This window comes from Xyrauchen texanus, chromosome 10 (genome assembly GCF_025860055.1).
Source record: "Xyrauchen texanus isolate HMW12.3.18 chromosome 10, RBS_HiC_50CHRs, whole genome shotgun sequence".
NCBI classification, from domain to species: Eukaryota; Metazoa; Chordata; class Actinopteri; order Cypriniformes; family Catostomidae; genus Xyrauchen; species Xyrauchen texanus.
Genome location: NC_068285.1, coordinates 10,915,512 through 10,936,534, shown reverse-complemented (window position 1 = coordinate 10,936,534; position 21,023 = coordinate 10,915,512). Strand labels below are relative to the sequence as shown.

Genomic DNA, 21,023 nt, shown 5'->3' with positions numbered 1-21,023 from the left:
TATGATTTCAACATGCAACACAGGTTTGAGTCTCATCAGTTTTAGCAGCAGCACCACGGACAGCTCCACGGCTCCAAAATGACACTGGAGACCCAAATTAAACAAGCCAGAAACTCCATAATCAAAAACTAATGTGCCAAAGGAGACCACATTCAAGAAAAGCAGCTTAGTTCATTAGGACAAAGTATCACAAGATGTGAACAAACTCAAAAAAGTTGCTACTGAAACCTGACAAAACTGCATTCTACCACTTCCTGTGTGGGTGTGTTTGAAGTTATAACAGAGGTTATAGTGAACTTCCAACAACACAGAGGACAGTTTACTGTAAATGGGCAGCAATCTATGAAAATTTAGATTTCATGCGTTCATCAATCAACAAACACTCTCTCTGCATAGGATAAACACATGCTACTATTTTCATTCTGTTCATTTCCAATAATTTTTTTGGTGGTTCTGCTAGGCTTACATTTAATGAGGTTTTTGTTTTATCAGCAGCAGACGGTTATTACAGATAATTACAGATGTCAAAAAGGAGTTACATTTTATTCCGTTTCTCACCTAAAACCAGTCGTATCACTGCAGAAAACATGGAATAAACCACTCAAGTCATATGGATTACTTTTGTGCTGCCATTATGTCCTGTTTGGAGCTTGAAAATTTTGAACCATATTGACAAAAACACCTCATATCTCCTTTGAAATATTTTTGGTTGTGCTCCGCCTAAGAAAGAAAATCATACAAGTTTGAGATGGCACTAGTGTGAGTAAATGAAGAAGAATTATCATTTTAGTGGTGATTCCAACAGTGGTTTGGGTCTGATCTTTGCATGTCCTTGTCCAAGTCACATCTTGCTCTTCCTCATCTTTCTCTTCTGCATGTCTTATTCTTTTACTTGTTTACGACTGGCTGCTATACTCTGGTCTTGTCCTAGACAGGTGGCAGGTTGTAACAAAGAACAACAGAGAGGAGACACTCAAAGTAAACAATCCAGAAACCCCACCAGCATATAACAAGGGCAACATAAAAGTAAGGTACACTATGCTCCAAGCGATAGCTTCACAAACCCTCCTTGCTGTAGATTATTTTGTTAATGAAATCCTGCAGACTGTGGAAACCGAAATAACATGGTATATAACAATAATCCACTGCCAGCACAACTGCCACCTACATACATTGGCTCTTTTTTTTTTTTTTTATGTCCAATGCTCACTTCTGAGTCTGTAACCACTCCCTATACTCCCCTACACATCCCCGGAAATAGACCAAAAAAAATGTCTGTTAAAATGAAAGTTCTAGTTTAATAATTGTCAGTTCACTTCCTTCTTTTACATTCACACACATACAGGTCTCAGAGTTTGCAAGGTTAGTAAAATGGAACAAGACTATGAAAATTCCACCATCGGAATCGGCATTCATTCTTCAAACAACAAGCACTCCCATTTTCAAGGTAAGAATGGATTTGTGATTTTCTTAAAAGTAAAAATGTATATTATGTTTAATAAAACATTCTAAATACTTTTACATTCAACTATTGTTAATACTACAGTGGAAACAAATACAAAATATATCAGGCATCCCCACAAGTCCATGCTTGAACCATCACATTTGATTTGAATTATTTTGTTTCTTCTTATTTTTTTATAGCAGTATGTATCAGTACATTGAGATTTTGATGTTTATTGCACAATTTTAGAGTCACATGTCCCTGATGGTGTTTTATGTTTGCATGGCTGACACTGTATATGTTTAACAACACATTTGATTACCAATGCAACAATACAATCATTTACAATGGTGATTAACGACACATTTTGGATTAAAAAGTTTATTTATTTTAGTTCCAGTAGGTTGGAATTCTAACATTATATAGTTTAATGATGTGTACGGTTGTGAATGTGAACCAAAAATGATGTATAGATGCACCAAAATGACAGTAAAACATGAAACGTCCTCACAGTTTTATTGCATTTATTTAACAGAACTGTTTTAGAGTATATGCTGCTCTTTGAAATCAGCAGGTGTAATAAAAGACAGAAAACACCAAATCTATACCATCATTTCAAATGCCTTTTTAATTTTTGCTTGATATAAAAATGGTTGGAAAATGTGATCACACTTTCAGAGTTTGTGGTTTTGTAACTTCCTGCATGTTTGTATTTGTGTTAATGGCTGGCACAGCAGTCAGATTTCTGTTGCTCAGTGTAAATAAGCTGATGTTTGCCATTTTGTCTGTCTTTCTATTTACATTCTCAACTGTAACTTATTGTATACTGTCTGCATAATTAGTTGTTTGCTTTTATTGCTGGGCTTACTCATATTCATAACATATTTGAAATACAGAAAAGATTTGTTTAAATACAAAACCAGGACACTGAAGTTATCAAGTTGAAAATGACATTTGAATTCATTCATTACATTTTATAACAACAGGTAAACCCACAGTTCAGTGCGAGAGAGAAGTCGCCTCCTCTAAATGGATTAAAGTTCCTCTAATAATTTTCGGTGTGTCACTGACTTTTGCTCTCGGAGGCGTCTGCGGTTTCCTTTGTGAGTATACGTATCTTGTGTATTTTGATGCCAACATTCACCATATCAAATCTGATAGAAATGGACTAAAAGCCACAAAACTTGGATTTTGCTTGTGCTGCTATGCCTATTTGTGTTTTTTGTCAATTAGATGCTGGTAAATCCACTCAGAATGACCAGCACAATGTTTCAAAACTGATGCCAGGTCAGAGTAAGTATATACAGTGAGGAAAATAAGTATTTGAACACCCTGCTATTTTGCAAGTTCTCCCACTTGGAAATCATGGAGGGGTCTGAAATTGTCATCGTAGGTGCATGTCCACTGTGAGAGACATAATCTAAAAAAAAAAATCCAGAAATCACAATATATGATTTTTTAACTATTTATTTGTATGATACAGCTGCAAATAAATATTTGAACACCTGTATATCAGCTAGAATTCTGACCCTCAAAGACCTGTTAGTCTGCCTTTAAAATGTCCACCTCCACTCCATTTATTATCCTAAATTAGATGCACCTGTTTGAGGTCGTTAGCTGCATAAAGACACCTGTCCACCCCATACAATCAGTAAGAATCCAACTACTAACATGGCCAAGACCAAAGAGCTGTCCAAAGACACTAGAGACAAAATTGTACACCTCCAGAAGGCTGGAAAGGGCTACGGGGAAATTGCCAAGCAGCTTGGTGAAAAAAGGTCCACTGTTGGAGCAATCATTAGAAAATGGAAGAAGCTAAACATGACTGTCAATCTCCCTCGGACTGGGGCTCCATGCAAGATCTCACCTCGTGGGGTCTCAATGATCCTAAGAAAGGTGAGAAATCAGCCCAGAACTACACTGGAGGAGCTGGTCAATGACCTGAAAAGAGCTGGGACCACCGTTTCCAAGGTTACTGTTGGTAATACACTAAGACGTCATGGTTTGAAATCATGCATGGCATGGAAGGTTCCCCTGCTTAAACCAGCACATGTCAAGGCCCGTCTTAAGTTTGCCAATGACCATTTGGATGATCCAGAGGAGCCATGAGAGAAAGTCATGTGGTCAGATGAGACCAAAATAGAACTTTTTGGTCATAATTCCACTAACCGTGTTTGGAGGAAGAAGAATGATGAGTACCATCCCAAGAACACCATCCCTACTGTGAAGCATGGGGGTGGTAGCATCATGCTTTGGGGTTGTTTTTCTGCACATGGGACAGGGCGACTGCACTGTATTAAGGAGAGGATGACCGGGGCCATGTATTGCGAGATTTTGGGGAACAACCTCCTTCCCTCAGTTAGAGCATTGAAGATGGGTCGAGGCTGGGTCTTCCAACATGACAATGACCCAAAGCACACAGCCAGGATAACCAAGGAGTGGCTCTGTAAGAAGCATATCAAGGTTCTGGCGTGGCCTAGCCAGTCTCCAGACCTAAACCCAATAGAGAATCTTTGGAGGGAGCTCAAACTCCGTGTTTCTCAGCGACAGCCCCGAAACCTTACTGATCTAGAGAAGATCTGTGTTGAGGAGTGGGCCAAAATCCCTCCTGCAGTGTGTGCAAACCTGGTGAAAAACTACAGGAAACGTTTGACCTCTGTAATTGCAAACAAAGGCTACTGTACCAAATATTAACATTGATTTTCTCAGGTGTTCAAATACTTATTTGCAGCTGTATCATACAAATAAATAGTTAAAAAAATCATATATTGTGATTTCTGGATTTTGTTTTTTAGATTATGTCTCTCACAGTGGACATGCACCTACGATGACAATTTCAGACCCCTCCATGATTTCTAAGTGGGAGAACTTGCAAAATAGCAGGGTGTTCAAATACTTATTTTCCTCACTGTATATATATATATCTATGCTATTTAAAGAATTACGTAATAATTAAAATATGTTAACAAAAACATTGACTGATAAACAACACACATTTATAATTACTTTCTTTTCTTTCAAAGTGAACAAGTCTTGTGTATCAGACTCTGAGAAAGAGATTTTAGCCAAGTACCACAGAGTTAAAGAATGTCTCTCCTCTTGCACTGGTGAGTGAATTATTCTAATTTCTGTAATACAGTTTTAGATTTGCTGGACAATTTTTTTTCAAACTTGTGTAGCTAGCACCATGCTTTATCACAGTACTACTCAACACGCGGCCCACAAGCCACATGCGGCCCTTCAGAGAACTTTTGGAAATATATATATCAGCAGCCTATCAAATCTATGAATTGTGAGGTGTCCATTTTCATGAGGATTTATGCTAGTTCTCTACATTGCTGAATCATGTTAGAGAGGGAATATAACCGCAAAAGGATGTTATACAAATAAGTAAATAAAAACAACAAATAATATCTAAGCATGGCTAATGTTATGTGAGCGGCAGTCAGTCTGCGCACGTGTTCATACAGAGTACATACGCACTCACAATCTCACTTGAGAGTTTCTCAACACGCTGCAAATCTGTCTAATCTCTTGAACAGCTCATACTGTATGTACTCATCATGACAACAGTATTTACAGGCAAAAATACCAGTTCCCCGTCTGTCGCTCTCTCGACGTTGTGTTGGAGAAGCGACACTAGGGGTCTCTCTTGAGAAAAAAGGCCAATGAGAAGTTGGCAGACAGTATTTGATAACCCACCCCCGGACATATGGGAATTAAGCGGGCATTTACAATGAGTACATTCAGAAATTTTCTTCGGAGCCGATGGTAGTGCATGCAGTCTGCTGCGAGTCACACACCAGTTCCTGCTTTTCCTCTGATGCTCTGCATGCTGTTGGATTGACGGCACATAACAGCGGCTATCTCCTTCTCTGCACGACAGTGCAGCTTTGCCCCTAGGCGCTTTGACAGCGCAGACAATAACTCTTCATTGAGTTTATTAAAAGAGTGATTTCCCTTTAGTGTAAAAGGGTATTTCCTCTAAAAGAGCAAAACACAGCGGCATTGGACGTCCTTTTCAGGACGCGTCTTTTTAAAGATGACTTTCCGCCCCTGCGTTGTTCCTGGATGCGGTAGAGTGCTCTCCGCTTCAGACGGCCACAGGCGTTGTCTCGTGTGTCTGGGCAGCGATCACACCGAGGCTGCGTTTGTGGATGGTTCATGCTCTCACTGCGAGAGCATGGACCATGGCAACGTTGCGGTCGTGGCTTGCTTTCAATAGAAAGCAAGTCACTCCAGCCGCCCCCCGCATTGCTCCTACTTCCCACGGGATTGAGGACGATGCGGCTGGCGCTGGAAGCGAACTGGGGATGGCAGCAGGTGCAGCTCCACAGGGTACGCCCCCTTGGACCACCCGCCCCCCAGCACGCTCGTTGACTCCCGTCCATGTTCGATTTAACAGCGGCTCGCCTCACAGCCATTCTGCCTATCCTCTTGAGCTCGAAGTGGATGAGCTTGCCGCTGTATCATCTGACGCTGAGGTTTCCCATGGGCTGCCGCCGTCGGGCCAGCACGCCCAGGCTGAGTCTGATGCGCAGATGACCAACATGCTTTCCCGGGCCGCCACTAGCGTGGGGTTGGATTGTAACCCTCCATCATCCCCACAGCTATCGCGGCTGGATGACTGGTTCCTGGGGTCCGGGTGCTGCTCACAGCCTCACTTTTCCCGGAGGTGCATGATGAGCTGACGTCATCGTGGAGATCACCTCTCTCCACTTGTCACAACGCCACTCGCTAATCCGCTCTCGCTACCCTCGACAACAGAGCGGAGCGGACCACGGGTACACAGCGATTCCCCAGGTGGACAGGGTGGTTGCGCTCCACTTATGCCCCGGGAAGCACTACCACCTGGCGGGGTCGCCCTGTGCTCCCCTCCAAGCCCTGTAGGACAACATCCTCGCTCACTGCGAAGGCCTACAATGCCACCGGACATGCCGCTTCCGCCTTGCACGCCATGGCCCTCCTGCAAGTTCACCAGGCCAAGGCGCTCAGAAATCTGCATGGGGTAGCCCTGATCGTGATGTGCTGCAGGAACTGCGCTCAGTGACTGACCTCGCCCTTAGAGCCACGAAGGTCACATCGCAGTCACTCGTGCAGGCGATGGCCACGCTCGTAGTCCAGGAACATCACCTGTGGTTGAACCTGGCCGAGATGCATGAAACTGACAAAGCTCGCTTCCTCAATGCCCCTGTCTCCCAGTTCGGCCTCTTCATCGACACCGTCGAGGACTTCTCCCAGCAGTTCTCCGTGGTGAAGAAGCAGACAGAGGCCAAATCTCACATAATGTTCCGCCGCAAGCCTGCCGCCATGGGCCATGCCCTGTCTGCTCGCCGAAGGCATCCCCCTGCGGCTATGAAACACCCAGCTCCACCTCAACCTGGGCCCAGCTCTCAGCCCCAGCATCGAGCACCCCGCAGGAGGCGCACGCCCCCTGTCTCACAGACCCCCTCGAGGACACGGAAGGCTCCTAGGCGCTCCTGAGACATCCGACCCAGAGTCCGAGACGTTAGCTCCGGAGGTGGTAAGACCACTCCATTCCCCGGTGGAGGGCCGGGAGGAGAATCTTGTGTTGAAATTATTTCATTTGCTGCAACCTCTAGCCGGGGCTGTGGTACCCACTTTCTCAATAACAGAGCTATTTTTTTGTTTCTGGGTCACCTGGCCCGCAAATGCCGTTCTCACGGCACTTTGCTTCCAGATATGAACAGTCCCGGTTCCCTGAACGCGGTACCTCCGCCCTCAGCCCCACGACTGTTCCCCGGCCGGCCGGTTTGGACGAGTCGAACCCTTTGGAGGAACCATCGGACCCTTTGGAGGAGCGACTCAGGTCGCAGCATGCCACTCCACCCTTCCACCCTAAAGGTGTGTGTGTCGCCGCCATCGCGCCCCACCATGATGCAGTAGACGGCAAGTCTCTGGGTAAGCACGACTTAATTATCAGGTTCCTAAGAGGTGCCCGGAGGTTAAATCCCTCCCGGCCAAGCCTGTTCCCCTCCTGGGATCTCTCAGTGGACCTCACGGGCCTCCAGAGATCTCCCTTCAAGCCGCTGATCGCGCTCGCCTCCATCAAGAGGGTCGGGGACCTGCAAGCGTTCTCTGTCAGCGACACTTGCCTGGAGTTCGGTCCGGCAGACACATATGTGATACTAAGACCACGGCCGGGCTACGTGCCCAAGGTTCCTACCACGCCCTTTAGAGACCAGGTAGTGAACATGCAAGCGCTGCCCTGGGAGGAGGCAGACCAGCCCTTTCGTTGCTGTGTCCGGTACATGCTTTGCGTACCTATTTGGACCGCACGCAGAGCTCTAGACATTCTGAGCAGCTCTTTGTCTGCTTTGGGGGACAGCAGAAAGGGAACGCTGTCTCCAAACAGAGGCTCCCCCACTGGGTCATCGATGCCATTTTGTTGGGGCATCGACGTCCAGGCCGTGCCCCTACCTTTGTGGGTCCGAGCGCACTCAACCAGAAGCATTGCGTCCTTGTAGGCACTGGCCAGAGGCACCTCCTTGGCAGACATTTGTAGAGCAGCGGTTTGGGCAACACCTAATACCTTCGAGAGATTATAAAATCTCCGGGTTGAGTCAGTATCGTCCCGTGTTCTCTCAGGTCCGAGCCCGTAGAACCCGGTAACACCCTGACGAACTGGCCGGGTGAATCGCTTGCACCTTGCGCCCTTTCCCTCAGCTGAGGTAAAACCGTGCACCTGTTTCTCCCCGGAGATCCCATCTCTCGGATCCCTGTATGATTCCTCCCTAGCCCTTGTGGGTCCACAGTTCAGCAGAGGAACTCGCCGTCCCAATCCACTGCAGGTACTTAATCTACCCTGTACTGGAATAGGTGCTCCACAGGTCATGGAATCCTATGCGGACTCCCCCTGTGTGTATTATCCGTGGTACGGTCCCCTTACCAAAGTGAACCCGCGTCTCCCTTAGGCAGTCCAAGCTGCCCTCCGGTTGCTGTGTTGTAGCAACTCCCCATCCTTGAGGCTGGATCTACCACTGCGACACTTTCCACATGTCGCCTAAAAGCCCACGTGATGTTTTCACCACCTTTACCTCCCCTGCCGGGCAGTTGTGGTCTCTGCAGGGTCTTTTCCCCCCTGGAAAAAATAGGAAATTGGGTAAGACCCCCTTCCCTCGATGTGTGTAAGGGCCCCGGCCGTTCTTGCTCTATGCGGAGAAACATGGAGAGAACAAGAGACCCAGCCCAGTTACATACGTAACCTAGACGTTTTTCCTGCAGTGATGGCGTTGATACGCCTTCACGCAAATGCTTTGTCATAAAGTGGAGATTTACAATAAAAAAAGTCAAGGACATAAATATTGATCTGTCTCTCATTCACAGAGCTGTGATATTTCTAAATAATCTTCTTTTGTCTTCAGCTGAATGAAGGTGAGAAAATGATGAGAGAATTTTAATTTTTAGGTGAACTATCCTGTTAACTAACATCCATCCTATAAAAATGTTAACCTATATACTGTATATATAAATTAAGAGTGCGGCCCTCGAGGGTACAGGGATCCAACTTTGTGGCCCCTGACCTTTCCGAAGTTGAGTAGCCCTGCTCTTTCAGTTGAGCTTCAGAAACACATCTAGTATTCCACAAGTGACCGTTTGTGGCCGCTGCTTTCTTTGGTCAATATTCTACATTCTGTATGTTTTGAAGGAATAGTTCACCTAAAAAGGATAATTCTCTAATCATTTGTTCACCCTTATGCCATCCCAAACTCTCATGACTTTCTTTGTTCAGTGGAACACAAATTAAGGTATTTTAAAGAATATATGAGGTGTTTTTGTCCTTACAATGTCAGTCAAAGTGGTCCAAAATGTTAAAACTCCAAAAAGGACATAAATGCAGCATAAAAGTAATCCATATCACAACTTGATTGTTTTAAGCCATGACTTAAAATTAGACAACGGGGCCCTATTTGACCCACTAACAGCATCATATGAGGGTTAAAATAAAATAGTCTGAAGTCAGATAGGTCTGTCGTTTTTTATAGATATCAAAAATCTTTCATAATTATTTGCTTCAGAATTCAATGCTCCGTGCAAACTCTGCAAGGAGGGCTGGACAGCGTATAGTGGAAAGTGCTACTTCTTCTCCGATGAAAAGCAGACATGGTTTGAGAGTCGTGATTCGTGTGCAGCATTACAAGCTCATCAGGTCATAATAGACAGTAAAGCAGTACAGGTGAGTCTGAAATAAAATTCAAGTGGCTTCTGTATATAGTTTACATTCATTATAAAGAAGAATACACACTTTTTTGTTTGACTAACTGCAATACAGTTAAAAGTACTTTTTTTTTACATTAGGATTTTCTGGTCTCTAAAATTCAAGAGACTCACTGGATTGGTCTGAATGATCAAGACACAGAGGGACAGTGGATTTGGGCGAATAACCAAACTCTCAAAGAAACAGGAGTAGAGTAAGAAATCTGTTTTGCTTTCTGTCTTAAGGAATAGTTCAGCATAAAACGGATGATTCTCTCTTCATTTATTCACACCTAAACTCGTATGACTTTCTTTCATCAGCAGAACACAAACAAAGACATTTTAATGGAGATATTATTTCTGTTTGACCATACAATGCAAGTGAATGGTGGCCAAAACTTTGAAGTTGCAAAAAAGCACATAAAGGCAGCATAAAAGTAATTCATGCAACTCTAGTGGATTATTCCATAACTTCTGATGCGATCCAATCAATTGTGGGTGAAAACACACCAAAATATAACTCCTTTTACACTATACTGTAAATCTTAACATCAGCATTCATCGTGACGATCGTGATTTCAAGCTCGATTCCACTTCCTAATGACATCTATGACTCTGCGCATCTATGACTCATCACATCCGATCGATCAGTCACATACGGTCTCGCACTAGTTTAAATATTTCAATTAAAAGACCTTGATATCATGTGTGATTTTGTAGAGCAGATGGATGAATTCAATTAAAAAGTATGTATTGTTATTATCATTATTTATTGTTAATACCGTTTTGTATTAATTGTGATAATTAAAAAGAAAAAACAAAATTCAGCAAATAGGAAGTAGAAATTCAAAGATGTGATTTCAAATATGTAAGTTTTGTTTGTGTAGAAATAAATGACACATACTGTATACACATTTAATCACACATTTACTGTTGTTGCAGAAGCCTTTTGGGATATATTTGCAATGTAAATGATTATTTCTGACTTCCTTGTTCACAATCGTCCAATATACAACAAGTAGGCATTCAGTATAAAGTAATCTGTTGATATTTCTCACTTCACGTTCATAGTTTTGCATGAATAGCCTTCATCACATCCGATCGATCAGTCACATACGGTCTCGCACTAGTTTAAATATTTCAATTGAATAATTCTACATCTGCAGATGTTCGGCACTCTATGCAGCCCCATCCGACTGTCCACTGGAAATGATGGACTTCCGTTATATTGTCTGTCCGATGCACTGAAAAGGCAGCTACAGTTTCTACCAAATATTTAAGACAATGTTGCTGTAACGTATGACCTTGTCCTGTTTTACTGTTTCCCTTTTGTCTTCCATTTTGATACTTTCGTCACTCCATAGTTTTCACTTTTGAACCTTCTGTACCTCCATAGTCTTGTTAGCCATTGTGTTCATTGTTCATTGTTCTCACCTGTCCTCGTTAGTTTCCCATTGGTTTCTGTTCATCACGTCATCATGTCATTTTGAGTTCTGGTTGTTCATTGGTCCTGTCTTGTATTTATACCCTGCCTTTTCGTTCAGTCACTGTCGATCGTTGTTTGTTGTTATGAATGTTAGTTTATGTTGTAAGCCTGCTCTGTGTTTCCTGCCCTTGTGCTCTGTTCATGTTTATTTCCCCATCGCGGGTGTTCCTTTGTGTTTGTTTAATTAATAAATATACTGCGTTTGGATCCTCAACCTTGTCTCCCTCGTTGTCCCTGCTAATTCGTAACAGTTGCATTTTTTTTGTTTTTCTCATTTAAAATGTAACAAAGTTTTAGGGTTTTGAAATCAAAAAAAATTATGATGATAACATGAAACAAAATGTAGTATCAGATCTAGATAACCAAACAAATTAGATTGTCTGTTATACAGTGTTTCTGAGGACATATTTCACTATTTTATACCCTTTTTTATTTCACTGGCTAATACTGCGATTGACCAATCAGAATCCATTTTTCCAGAGAGCTATGAAATAAAGTAGGCCTATAACCAACACCGAAGGTATTCAAATCTAAAAGTGTGATTTTACTTACATTTGTGAGTTTTACTTTTTGAGATTGTGTCTTATTAACTTTGGTGAAGAAGGAACTGTGTTCTGGAGGATGTGTGAAGTGTATATTCAGTTTGTAAAGAACATATCCTGTACACGTCACACTTACTAATATGTGAAACATGTCTAAGAACCTAAAACCACAGCACAACACTTGTTTTGAATATGTTTCATGTTCTTCATATGCTGCTAGAATAAATATCACATGACTAGATTATTCTGAGAAACTGATACATTTTAGTACAAAAGTCCAAGGTGATGCTTACACACATATTTACAGTAGACACTATAGAGACTTCTATATATACTTCTTGTATTCTTTTATTCAAACCCTAGACTTCTGTATTTACATCACTATTAACTATTTGTTTAACCACTGATTAAACTTGCTTTATTGTTCATTTATTGTCTTTTCATGCATTAAATTCTGTTAAACTTTTGTATTAAATAAAAAAAAAAAAAAAATTATTTTTAAACGGATGTATTTTGGTCTCACTGTACATTGCATCACAGATATGTTGTGTTTCCTTGTGAATTTAACTTCATAAATTATGAACTATTAAATTATTTTCTTTTTCAAACAAACTATTACAAGGTTTCTGGAATCTGCATCTGTTTTCTGCTAAATATTATTGTGATTGAAAATGTTATCTCCATTGACTTTCTGTTTCTGCATTTTAAGGTTCTGGTTCAGGCGTTCGTCTGGGTCAAGTGAACCGGATAACTGGAGAGAACATAATCCTTTAGGAGAGAACTGTGCTTGTTTGGGAGATTACATTTTAGACTTTTGGTTTGATGCCTCTTGCGAATACATGAGAAAGTACATCTGTGAACAGAAATATTCATTTTAATGTTCAACTAAAAGAGGATCACTGATATTACACACAGTTATAAAAGTTATCAGCTGTCTGATTAAAGTTGTTTTCATATGATCTTTCATTGAGAATTTTCTCTAGATAAAATAACGTTCATACCGCTGGGTCACACCCCTTGTTAGCCCTTGACTGTGTATTTGTTTCACCTGCTTCCTATTTACTTTCATGTATTTATAGCAAATACATTCCTGTAATAAAGTTCCTTCACTCATCTCATGCCCTGTGATTGAGTCCTTTCTCTCAGACCTGACAAATACTTTAGTAGGGAAGTCTCAATACTGGTATCGGCATCGAGTCCAAAACTGCGCTCAAGTACTTGTGACACAGTGAGCAGATCACTAATTCACTTTATAATGCAAGGCACATACAGATAACATATTTATTTCATTAAATAAAAGCCTTTTGCCATTTAAAAATCACATTGGCCTTGTCCCAAATTGCACCTTAAGTCATAGTACCGTAGTCTTCCTCTGAGTCCAGACTTTGGTAAGTGCAGACAGATGGGACACTAGTTAGCCATGACGGTGATGAGTTATAAAAGCTTGCATTTGGGACAGACTTCAAGACTTCAATCAGAAGACAGATATGTATACATGTATTGTAAATGATTTTCATGCAGTTTTACAAATTACTTTTTGAAAAGTCAAGACACTGATAGACGCGGGACACACTTTAACTTGACATTTGTTTTTTATTGAATAATTCCAAGCAACACAAAGAGTAAAGCATTAGAGAATTTAATGTTGAGCCTCTGACAAACAAAGTGCACATACAAGAACAACAACAAAACCCCATCATTTTAAATGTTTAGAGTTCTTGCTAAATTGCTCGCAAAACGTAAGATTGTTGTTTAGCATAAATTAGTTCAAGACGTTTTTTTTTTTTCTAATTGTTATAGTAATATTTCATGTTATTATTGTCCTGAATATACATTGTGATCAGATGAATGCCACTTTGGTGAATAAAAGTACTAGGACTAAAAAGTGGCCCTGTACTTTCTGGCCCAGAGCGGCCCACCACACCTAGCCTGCACACACCGGCTCTTTGATTTCAATTTCTGGGTCAATTTCAAATGTTTGTGTTGACAAAAGTCAGCCAGGGCATAACAAGACTTGGCAAAGACAGAGAGTGAGAATGAGTCTTAAATAGCTGAGTAGATCAGTTCCTGGTACAGGGATTATGGGAAATGGAATCTGGAGAGTTAGAGTCAATACTCAGGTGATGGAGCCCTCTGGTGGAGCACGGGAGGAACTACAGAGAGTGGGATTCGTGGCTGGGCAAACAATTGTTAGATCTTTAAAACATGTACAACCAGAGGAAATATGATGAGTGGATTTTTTGTTTGTTTAGGGAAAGCACAGAAAATAAACATTTTATAGCTCAGAAAACTTTTGTCCAAGAACTCTTTTTTCCCAACATGCAGATATGAAGTTAAAATGTACATGAACAAGGGAAAGTGTGTATTTCAGATGCTGTGACAAGTCAGCATTTCTTCAAGTTTTAAGAATCTTAATCACCTTTCAGCTTTTTTCTAGAAGTGCAAATACACTGGAAAGAGTTTGTGGAAAGATGTATAATAATAATATATTTAATATTTATAGCTACAGAAGATCAGAACATTTTGTTTAAAATAGTTAGATGAAGAAAGTGTCACACCACAGGACACTGTTGGCAATGAACCACAAAGCCATGTGTAAATGTTTTTTTTTTTTTTTAATCAACAAAAACAGAAAGTTGGTCAGAATATGTACAAATATAAATATAAACAAATATAAATGCCTGTATATGTCAAATATAAACATGCTTCTTGCTCATATTTTTTATTTATATGAGTTTGTTATGTCTTTATATCTGCAGTGTGTTAATTCCTTCCCCAGATGATTCTTCTTTTATTTCTTGCATTTTTCTCCCCAATTTGGAATTCTCAATTCCCAATGTGCCTTCCACATGGTGGCGTAGTGACTCAATCCGGGTAGCGGAGGACGAATCTCAAAAGCCTCCACGTCTGAGACCGTCAATCCGTGCATCTTATCATGTGGTTTGTTGAGCACGTTACCACGGAGACATGCGTGTGGAGGCTTCATGCTATTTTCCACGAGATCAATTCACCACATGCCCCACAAACCACGTTATAGCGACCACGAGGAGGTTACCAAATGTGACTCTACCCTGGCTAGCAACTGGGCCAATTTGGTCGCTTAGGAGACCTGGCTGGAGTCACTCAGCACGCCCTGGATTCGAACTCATGACTCCAGGTGTGGTAGTCAGCGTCTTTATCGCTGAGCTACCCAGGCACGCCTCCCCAGATGATTCCTGAGAAAAAGTGAAAAGCCCTGTGCTTTGACAGGCTCTGTATTTGCCATACTTTAAACATTGTAAGCCTCAAAGACTCAAATAGTCGCAAAGTACTATTTTTCATGGCTTCTTTTATGCATTTCTGTCATTACTGTCAGTTCATTATTCAGTAAGGTGTGCAATCTCTGTGTAATAATACTGTTATAAATGTTAAAGTAATGCTCTGCGGGATGAAAAAATTATGTAAATTACTGTGTAGGGGGAGACCGGGCACAAAATAACACTTTTTGGTTTTCTTAAGATTGTGTAAATGCACTTGGGGTTCAAATTATTTTTCATTTTCACATTCATTTTCACATGTCTGGTACAAATATGTGGACTTGTTTTATGAATACAGCGTATACTTTTTCACCCTCTACGTGTAAAAAAGGAAAGTGAAATGTTACAATGTGACCCGCTGATCATTATGACTGCTTAAAATCCCCCTCGAACAACTACTGTACATCTGATCTAATTATAATAAATAAAATATAAACAAAAATATGATGTCAATTTAAGCCATATTATATTTGGCATATATATTATAGCAATGATTTTGACAATTGACAATAAATACACAACAAAGCACAGGATTGACCAAAATACTGCATGGATTAATCACACACACACGCACACACACAGACACACACACACACACACACACACACACACACACACACACATGCATATCTGACTGCATTGAATTCCATATATATTCTTATTGGGGCACATTCTAATGTAGCGTTACAACGTGCCCCGTTGGTGCAACTGGGATTTAAACCTGACTGTTCTCTTCTGCTGGGTAGATAAGAATTATACGACTATGTAAGAGGCTATCTTACAGATTGGAGATTAAAATGAGACCAAGTTTGCCTAGTTTTAAACAAACACTAAAAACGTTTGGTTACGTATGTAACCTCCGTTCCCCGAGGGAGGGAACGACACGTTGTGTCGGAGAAGCGACACTAGGGGTCTCTCTTGAGCGCCGATATCCACCTCTGATCTATGAAAAAAGGCCAATGAGAGTTGGCAGCCGGTATTTGCATGTCCCGCCCCCGGACATACGGGTATTTTAGCGGCGCAAATACGGGAGTTCATTCAGGATTTTTCTGAGGAGCCGGAAATGGTCCGGCCACAACAGTGGCTCGGTTCAGCGACATGGCGGAGGAAAGACACAACGTGTCGTTCCCTCCCTTGGGGAACGGAGGTTACATACGTAACCAAACGTTCCCCATCTGTCGCTCTCTCCACGTTGTGTCGGAGAAGCGACACTAGGGGACCCATTCCAATCTTGCCATGCGCTGAACCGTGTACGTGAACTGCCGATACAGAGGCGGGCAGGGATTTCATCCAGTGCCGCGCATCGTCTGTACCTGGCTGCACGTACCCTTCCCCAATGCCCCATAAGAACATCGGAATCCTTCTAGTTACCCTGGGAGGGGAACAAGGCGATGTTTGCCAACATGGGAACGGGCCAGCCTGGCTGGGCCTCTTTTCTCTCTATGTTTCTCGCATAGGCCAATCACGCCCTTACAAGTCCGGTGTACAGGGACTGTCGTAATCTGAAAGCAGATTGCCGTGAGAATGGCATTTGCGGGCCAGGTGACCCAGAGGCAAAGGAAATAGCTCTTTTATTGAGAATGTGGGTACCACAGCCCCCGTCAGGGGGTGTGGCAAATGAAAAAACAAAGGATTCTCCTCCCGGCCCTCCACCGGGGGACGGAGCGGTCTTACCACCTCCAGAGCTAACGTCTTCGGCTCTGGGTTGGCTGTCTCAGGAACGCTTGGGAGCCTTCCGGGTCCTAGAGGGGGGTTCGTGAGACAGGGGGCGTGTGCCGCCTGCGGGGTGCTCGACGCTGGGGCTGAGAGCTGGGCCCGGGTTGAGGCGGAGCAGGAGCTGGTTTCTTCGCCGCAAGGGGACGCCCTCGGCGAGCAGATGGGGCAGGGCCCGTAGCTGCAGGTGTGCGGCGGGGCATGATGTGAGAGATGGCCTCCGTCTGCTTTTTCACCGTGGAGAACTGTTGGGCGAAGTCCTCGACGGTGTCGCCGAAAAGGCCAATCTGAGAGACAGGTGCGTCCAGGAAGCGGTTCTTGTCGGCCTCACGCATCTCGACCAGATTGAGCCAGAGATGGCGTTCCTGGACCACTAGGGTGGCCATCGCCTGTCAGAGTGCCTGCGCTGTGGCCTTCGTCGCTCTCAGGGCGAGGTCGGTTGCTGAGCGCAGTTCCTGCAGCACATCAGGATCAGGTCCACCCCCGTGCATGTTTCTGAGTGCTTTGGCCTGGTGGACTTGCAGGAGGGCCATCGCATGCAGGGCGGAGGCAGCGCGTCCAGACGCACTGTAGGCCTTCGCGTTGAGTGAGGATGTTGTCCTACAGGGCTTGGATGGGAGTACGGGGCGGCCACGCCAGGAGGTAGGGCTACCGGGGCATAGATGGTACGCAACTGCCCTATCGACCTGGGGAATCGGCCCGTATCCGTGGCGCTCTCCGCCGTCGAGGGTGGTGAGAGTGGAGTGGGTGGCACCTAGACGGGCGGAGAGCGGGGCTCTCCACGTAGACGTCAGCTCGTCATGCACCTCCGGGAAAAACGGGACCGGGGGGATGCGAGGCCGTGAACGGCGCGCTGCCCCCAGGAACCAGTCATCCAACCGTGAAGGCTGTGGGGAGGATGGAGGGTTCCAATCCAACCCCACGCTCACGGCGGCCCGGGAAAGCATGTCAGACATCTGAGCGTCGTCCTCAGCCTGGGCCTGCTGGCCCGAAGGCGGCAGTCCAGGGGAGTCCTCAGCATCAGACATCACACTCTCCGATGCAGCGGCGAGCTCATCTGCTTCGGGCTCGGGAGGATAGACAGCCAGGCCGTGAGGCGAGCCGCTATCGCCGCGAGCATGGACGGGGACCATCGAGCGTGTCGAGGAACGGGAGGTTCACGGGGGGCTACCCGGCAAAACTGCACCCGCTGCCGCCCCCAAATCGCCCCCAGCGCCAACCGTATCATCCTCAATCCCGTGGGAAGAAGGAGCAATGTGGGGTGCAGCTGGGGTGGCTTGCTTTCTGTTGAAAGCAAGCCGCGACCGCAACGTGGTCATGGTCATGTTCTTGCAGTGAGAACATGAACCATCCACAAACGCCGCCTCGGTGTGATCGCGGCCCAAACACACGAGACAGCGCCTGTGGCCGTCTGAAGCGGAGAGGCTTCTACCGCATCCAGGAACAACACAGGGGCGGAAGGGCATCTTGTAAAAGACACGTCCTGAAAAGGACGTTCAACACCGCTGTGTTTTGCTCTTTTAGAGAAATTACTCTTTTAATAGAAATTTGCTCTTTTAAATACACAATGTGTGTGTGTGTCTGCGCTGTCGAAGCGCTCAGGGGCAACAATGCACGCCGTGCAATGTGAAGGAGAAAGCTGCTGTTGTGCTCCGTCAGAGGAAACAGGAACGTTTGTAGTGGTGTGTAACTCGCAGCAAACTGCAGACAGACCATCGTCTCCGAAGAAATTTTCTGTATGAACTCCCGTATTTGCGCCGTTTAAATACCCGTATGTCCGGGGGCGGGACATGCAAATACCGGCTGCCAACTCTCATTGGCCTTTTTTCATAGATCAGAGGTGGATATCGGCACTCAAGAGAGACCCCTAGTGTCGCTTCTCCGACACAACGTGGAGAGAGCGACAGAAGGGGAACAGAGATGAAAAATGTTAATGTGAATTTTTACTTTTGCTCCTTAAAACGTAACTTTTGGCAATATCTTTCTGAGTTCCGCCATTTTTTGTCTTCTTCACAGTGTTGATATGGCCACAAGTAAACAAATTAATTTTTGTCTTACCAGCGTGTGTGGAAATGTGTACACATTGCTTTGGTTATCTTCATTCTAAACCCTGCTTTTAACCCCGGGTAAAGCAACATTTCACAATTTTTATTTTGAAAGGGGGTTAGCACCACTTTTTTCCCAGGGTTATAAAACCTTGCTCCGGAGCTTTTCTTTTTTTGTGTGTGTGTGTGTTTTTCTAAATATAAAACTACGTTTAACTTGAAACAATGACCTAAAGCCACTTTTTGTATTGTCTTATCAATGTTTAACTCCTCTGCCACAACAATGTAATGCAATTTAATTATCTTATATATTTATATATATACCACAATTGTACAGAGCGGTTATCTGAGTTACCATAGACTTAGGGTGTGTGTACGTCATGCCGGGGGCTCCCCAGCCTGAGAGAACTAGGGAGGAATGTGGCAGGGCGGAGGGCGGGGCCGGGTCGTGATTCTACACACCCGGTCCCTTATTAGGCTAATCAAGCCTCCGAGAGGGATAAAGGCCGACTGCAGAGGATGGTGAGAGAGAGAGATCGTTTACAGATATGTCCATCACGTGTGTGTGTTTTGTCTTTTGGTTTCAGTTTATTATTAAAATATTATTTATATTTTCAAGCCGGTTCTCCCCGCCTCCTTTCCCTTGAACTGCTTTACACTGAGGCTAGTCAGAGTCAGTGTGGTCAGAATTCTGGACCACCAACAAGTCAGAGCATCTACTAGACACAGGCAGTCAGTCACATGCCAAATTAAGCAATTTACATTGAGATGATTTTGTCAGATTAAAAGGATAGTTCACCCAAAAATGCAAATTCAGTCATCATTTACTCTTGTCATTCCAAAACTGTATGACCTCCTTCTGCAGAACACAAAAGAAGATATTTTGAAGCATATTGGTAATCAAATAGTTTTGGGTTCCCGTCAACTTTCATTGTATTTTTGTCTTTACTTTGGAAGTTGATGGGAACCAAAACGCTTGTGATTATGCACTCATGGTTCCTGTGTTTTAAATAGATGTATCAAGGGATGACAAAGAGACCTCTTTTTCTGAGCAAGACAGCGAGTCAGAGCTGCCAGAAGATTGGATGTTCAACACTTATAAACACAAACAGACCCAATTCTTTCCTCTATGTGAGTGCAGTGATTTAAAAAAAAATTTTTGTAAATAAACTCAGCAGTTCATGTAACAAACACATGCAGTATCTTGTCTCCTTGTTGCTTAAGCTTTATTTTATGAAAATATTTTGGATGTTGAACACGTGTGTGTGTGTGTGTGTGTGTGTGTGTGTGGACCCCCGAAGGTAACAGTGGCCACCCCAAGTATAAAACTCTAGTTCTGTCACTGCCATGCAAATATCTAATCAGCCAATCGTGTGGCAATCTTCTATGTCTAAAGATCAAGGAAAATTGAATTCCTCATGTCATGACCCCTATAGACTTCACAGCCCGCGGACGGGCCCTTAAATGTACACAATAAAAGTATGCGATAAACAAAACTGCTGTGTGTTACATTGGTACACATGCCACATATCTTTGGAAAGCTAAATTTCTTGATTTTCTATTGATATAAATCATTTTAAGATACAATCACAACAGCAGGTACAATCTATATCTTTGTCAGACCACCAACATATAAACAACCAATAACAAAATTTAGGCAACTCACCTATGACGCCTCATAGTACTCCACTGAGCCATATCTTCCCGACAAAAACGGTGTTGTTTCATTGTCAAATGTCCAAATGATCAAATCAAGTAAAATGTTTAGTCCAAATCACATTATTACATCAATAAATATCCACAGACTCTTGTTGCATCATTTCAAAGCACCTGGCAGCTGTACCTAAACTTTCACATATTATCGGTAATAACTTCAGTTCAGATGTAAACATTTCCTATATCCGGTATCAAAATGGAAGCACGCACTCTGACCTTTCGATTGACACCTCATTTGACCCAATAGGAGCTTCCATGTCCTGTCCAAAGCCTTCAATAGCCAACCACAGTCTGTGTCGAATGTAAGGGCATACCCACTTTCCTTTGTTTACTGATCAAACCAATTACATCGAAGAGTGGAAATGACTGACGCATCGTATAGCCAATGAAATTCTGAAAACAGTGATATGCGGCTTTAGTGGGACGATTACAGCACGGTCCTGAAATGTGTGTGCGCAATGTTGCCTTGCCATTACCCAGTGTTTCGTGCGTCGTGCGTAAAACCATTGGAGAGCTGTTTTGGAACTGTTTACACATTTGGCGATTTAAATATGGTGAAACGGA

At 43.4% G+C, this 21,023-nt stretch overlaps 1 protein-coding gene across 3 annotated transcripts; it reads left to right on the top strand.

Moving 5' to 3' along the window:
* Positions 1-1,338: 1,338 nt before the first annotated feature.
* Positions 1,339-12,789, top strand: LOC127650200 (CD209 antigen-like protein C). Of its 3 annotated transcripts, none has more exons than XM_052135465.1 (7): positions 1,339-1,447; positions 2,431-2,547; positions 2,678-2,731; positions 4,468-4,551; positions 9,484-9,641; positions 9,764-9,876; positions 12,399-12,789. In XM_052135465.1, exons 1-7 carry the CDS (start codon positions 1,372-1,374, stop codon positions 12,565-12,567), a joined length of 771 nt encoding a protein of 256 aa, XP_051991425.1. In that variant the 5' UTR covers positions 1,339-1,371; the 3' UTR covers positions 12,568-12,789. The 3 variants fall into 3 exon arrangements, with proteins under 3 accessions (XP_051991425.1, XP_051991424.1, XP_051991426.1); XM_052135464.1 differs by having other exon boundaries at positions 2,678-2,737; XM_052135466.1 differs by lacking the exon at positions 2,678-2,731.
* Positions 12,790-21,023: the final 8,234 nt, after the last annotated feature.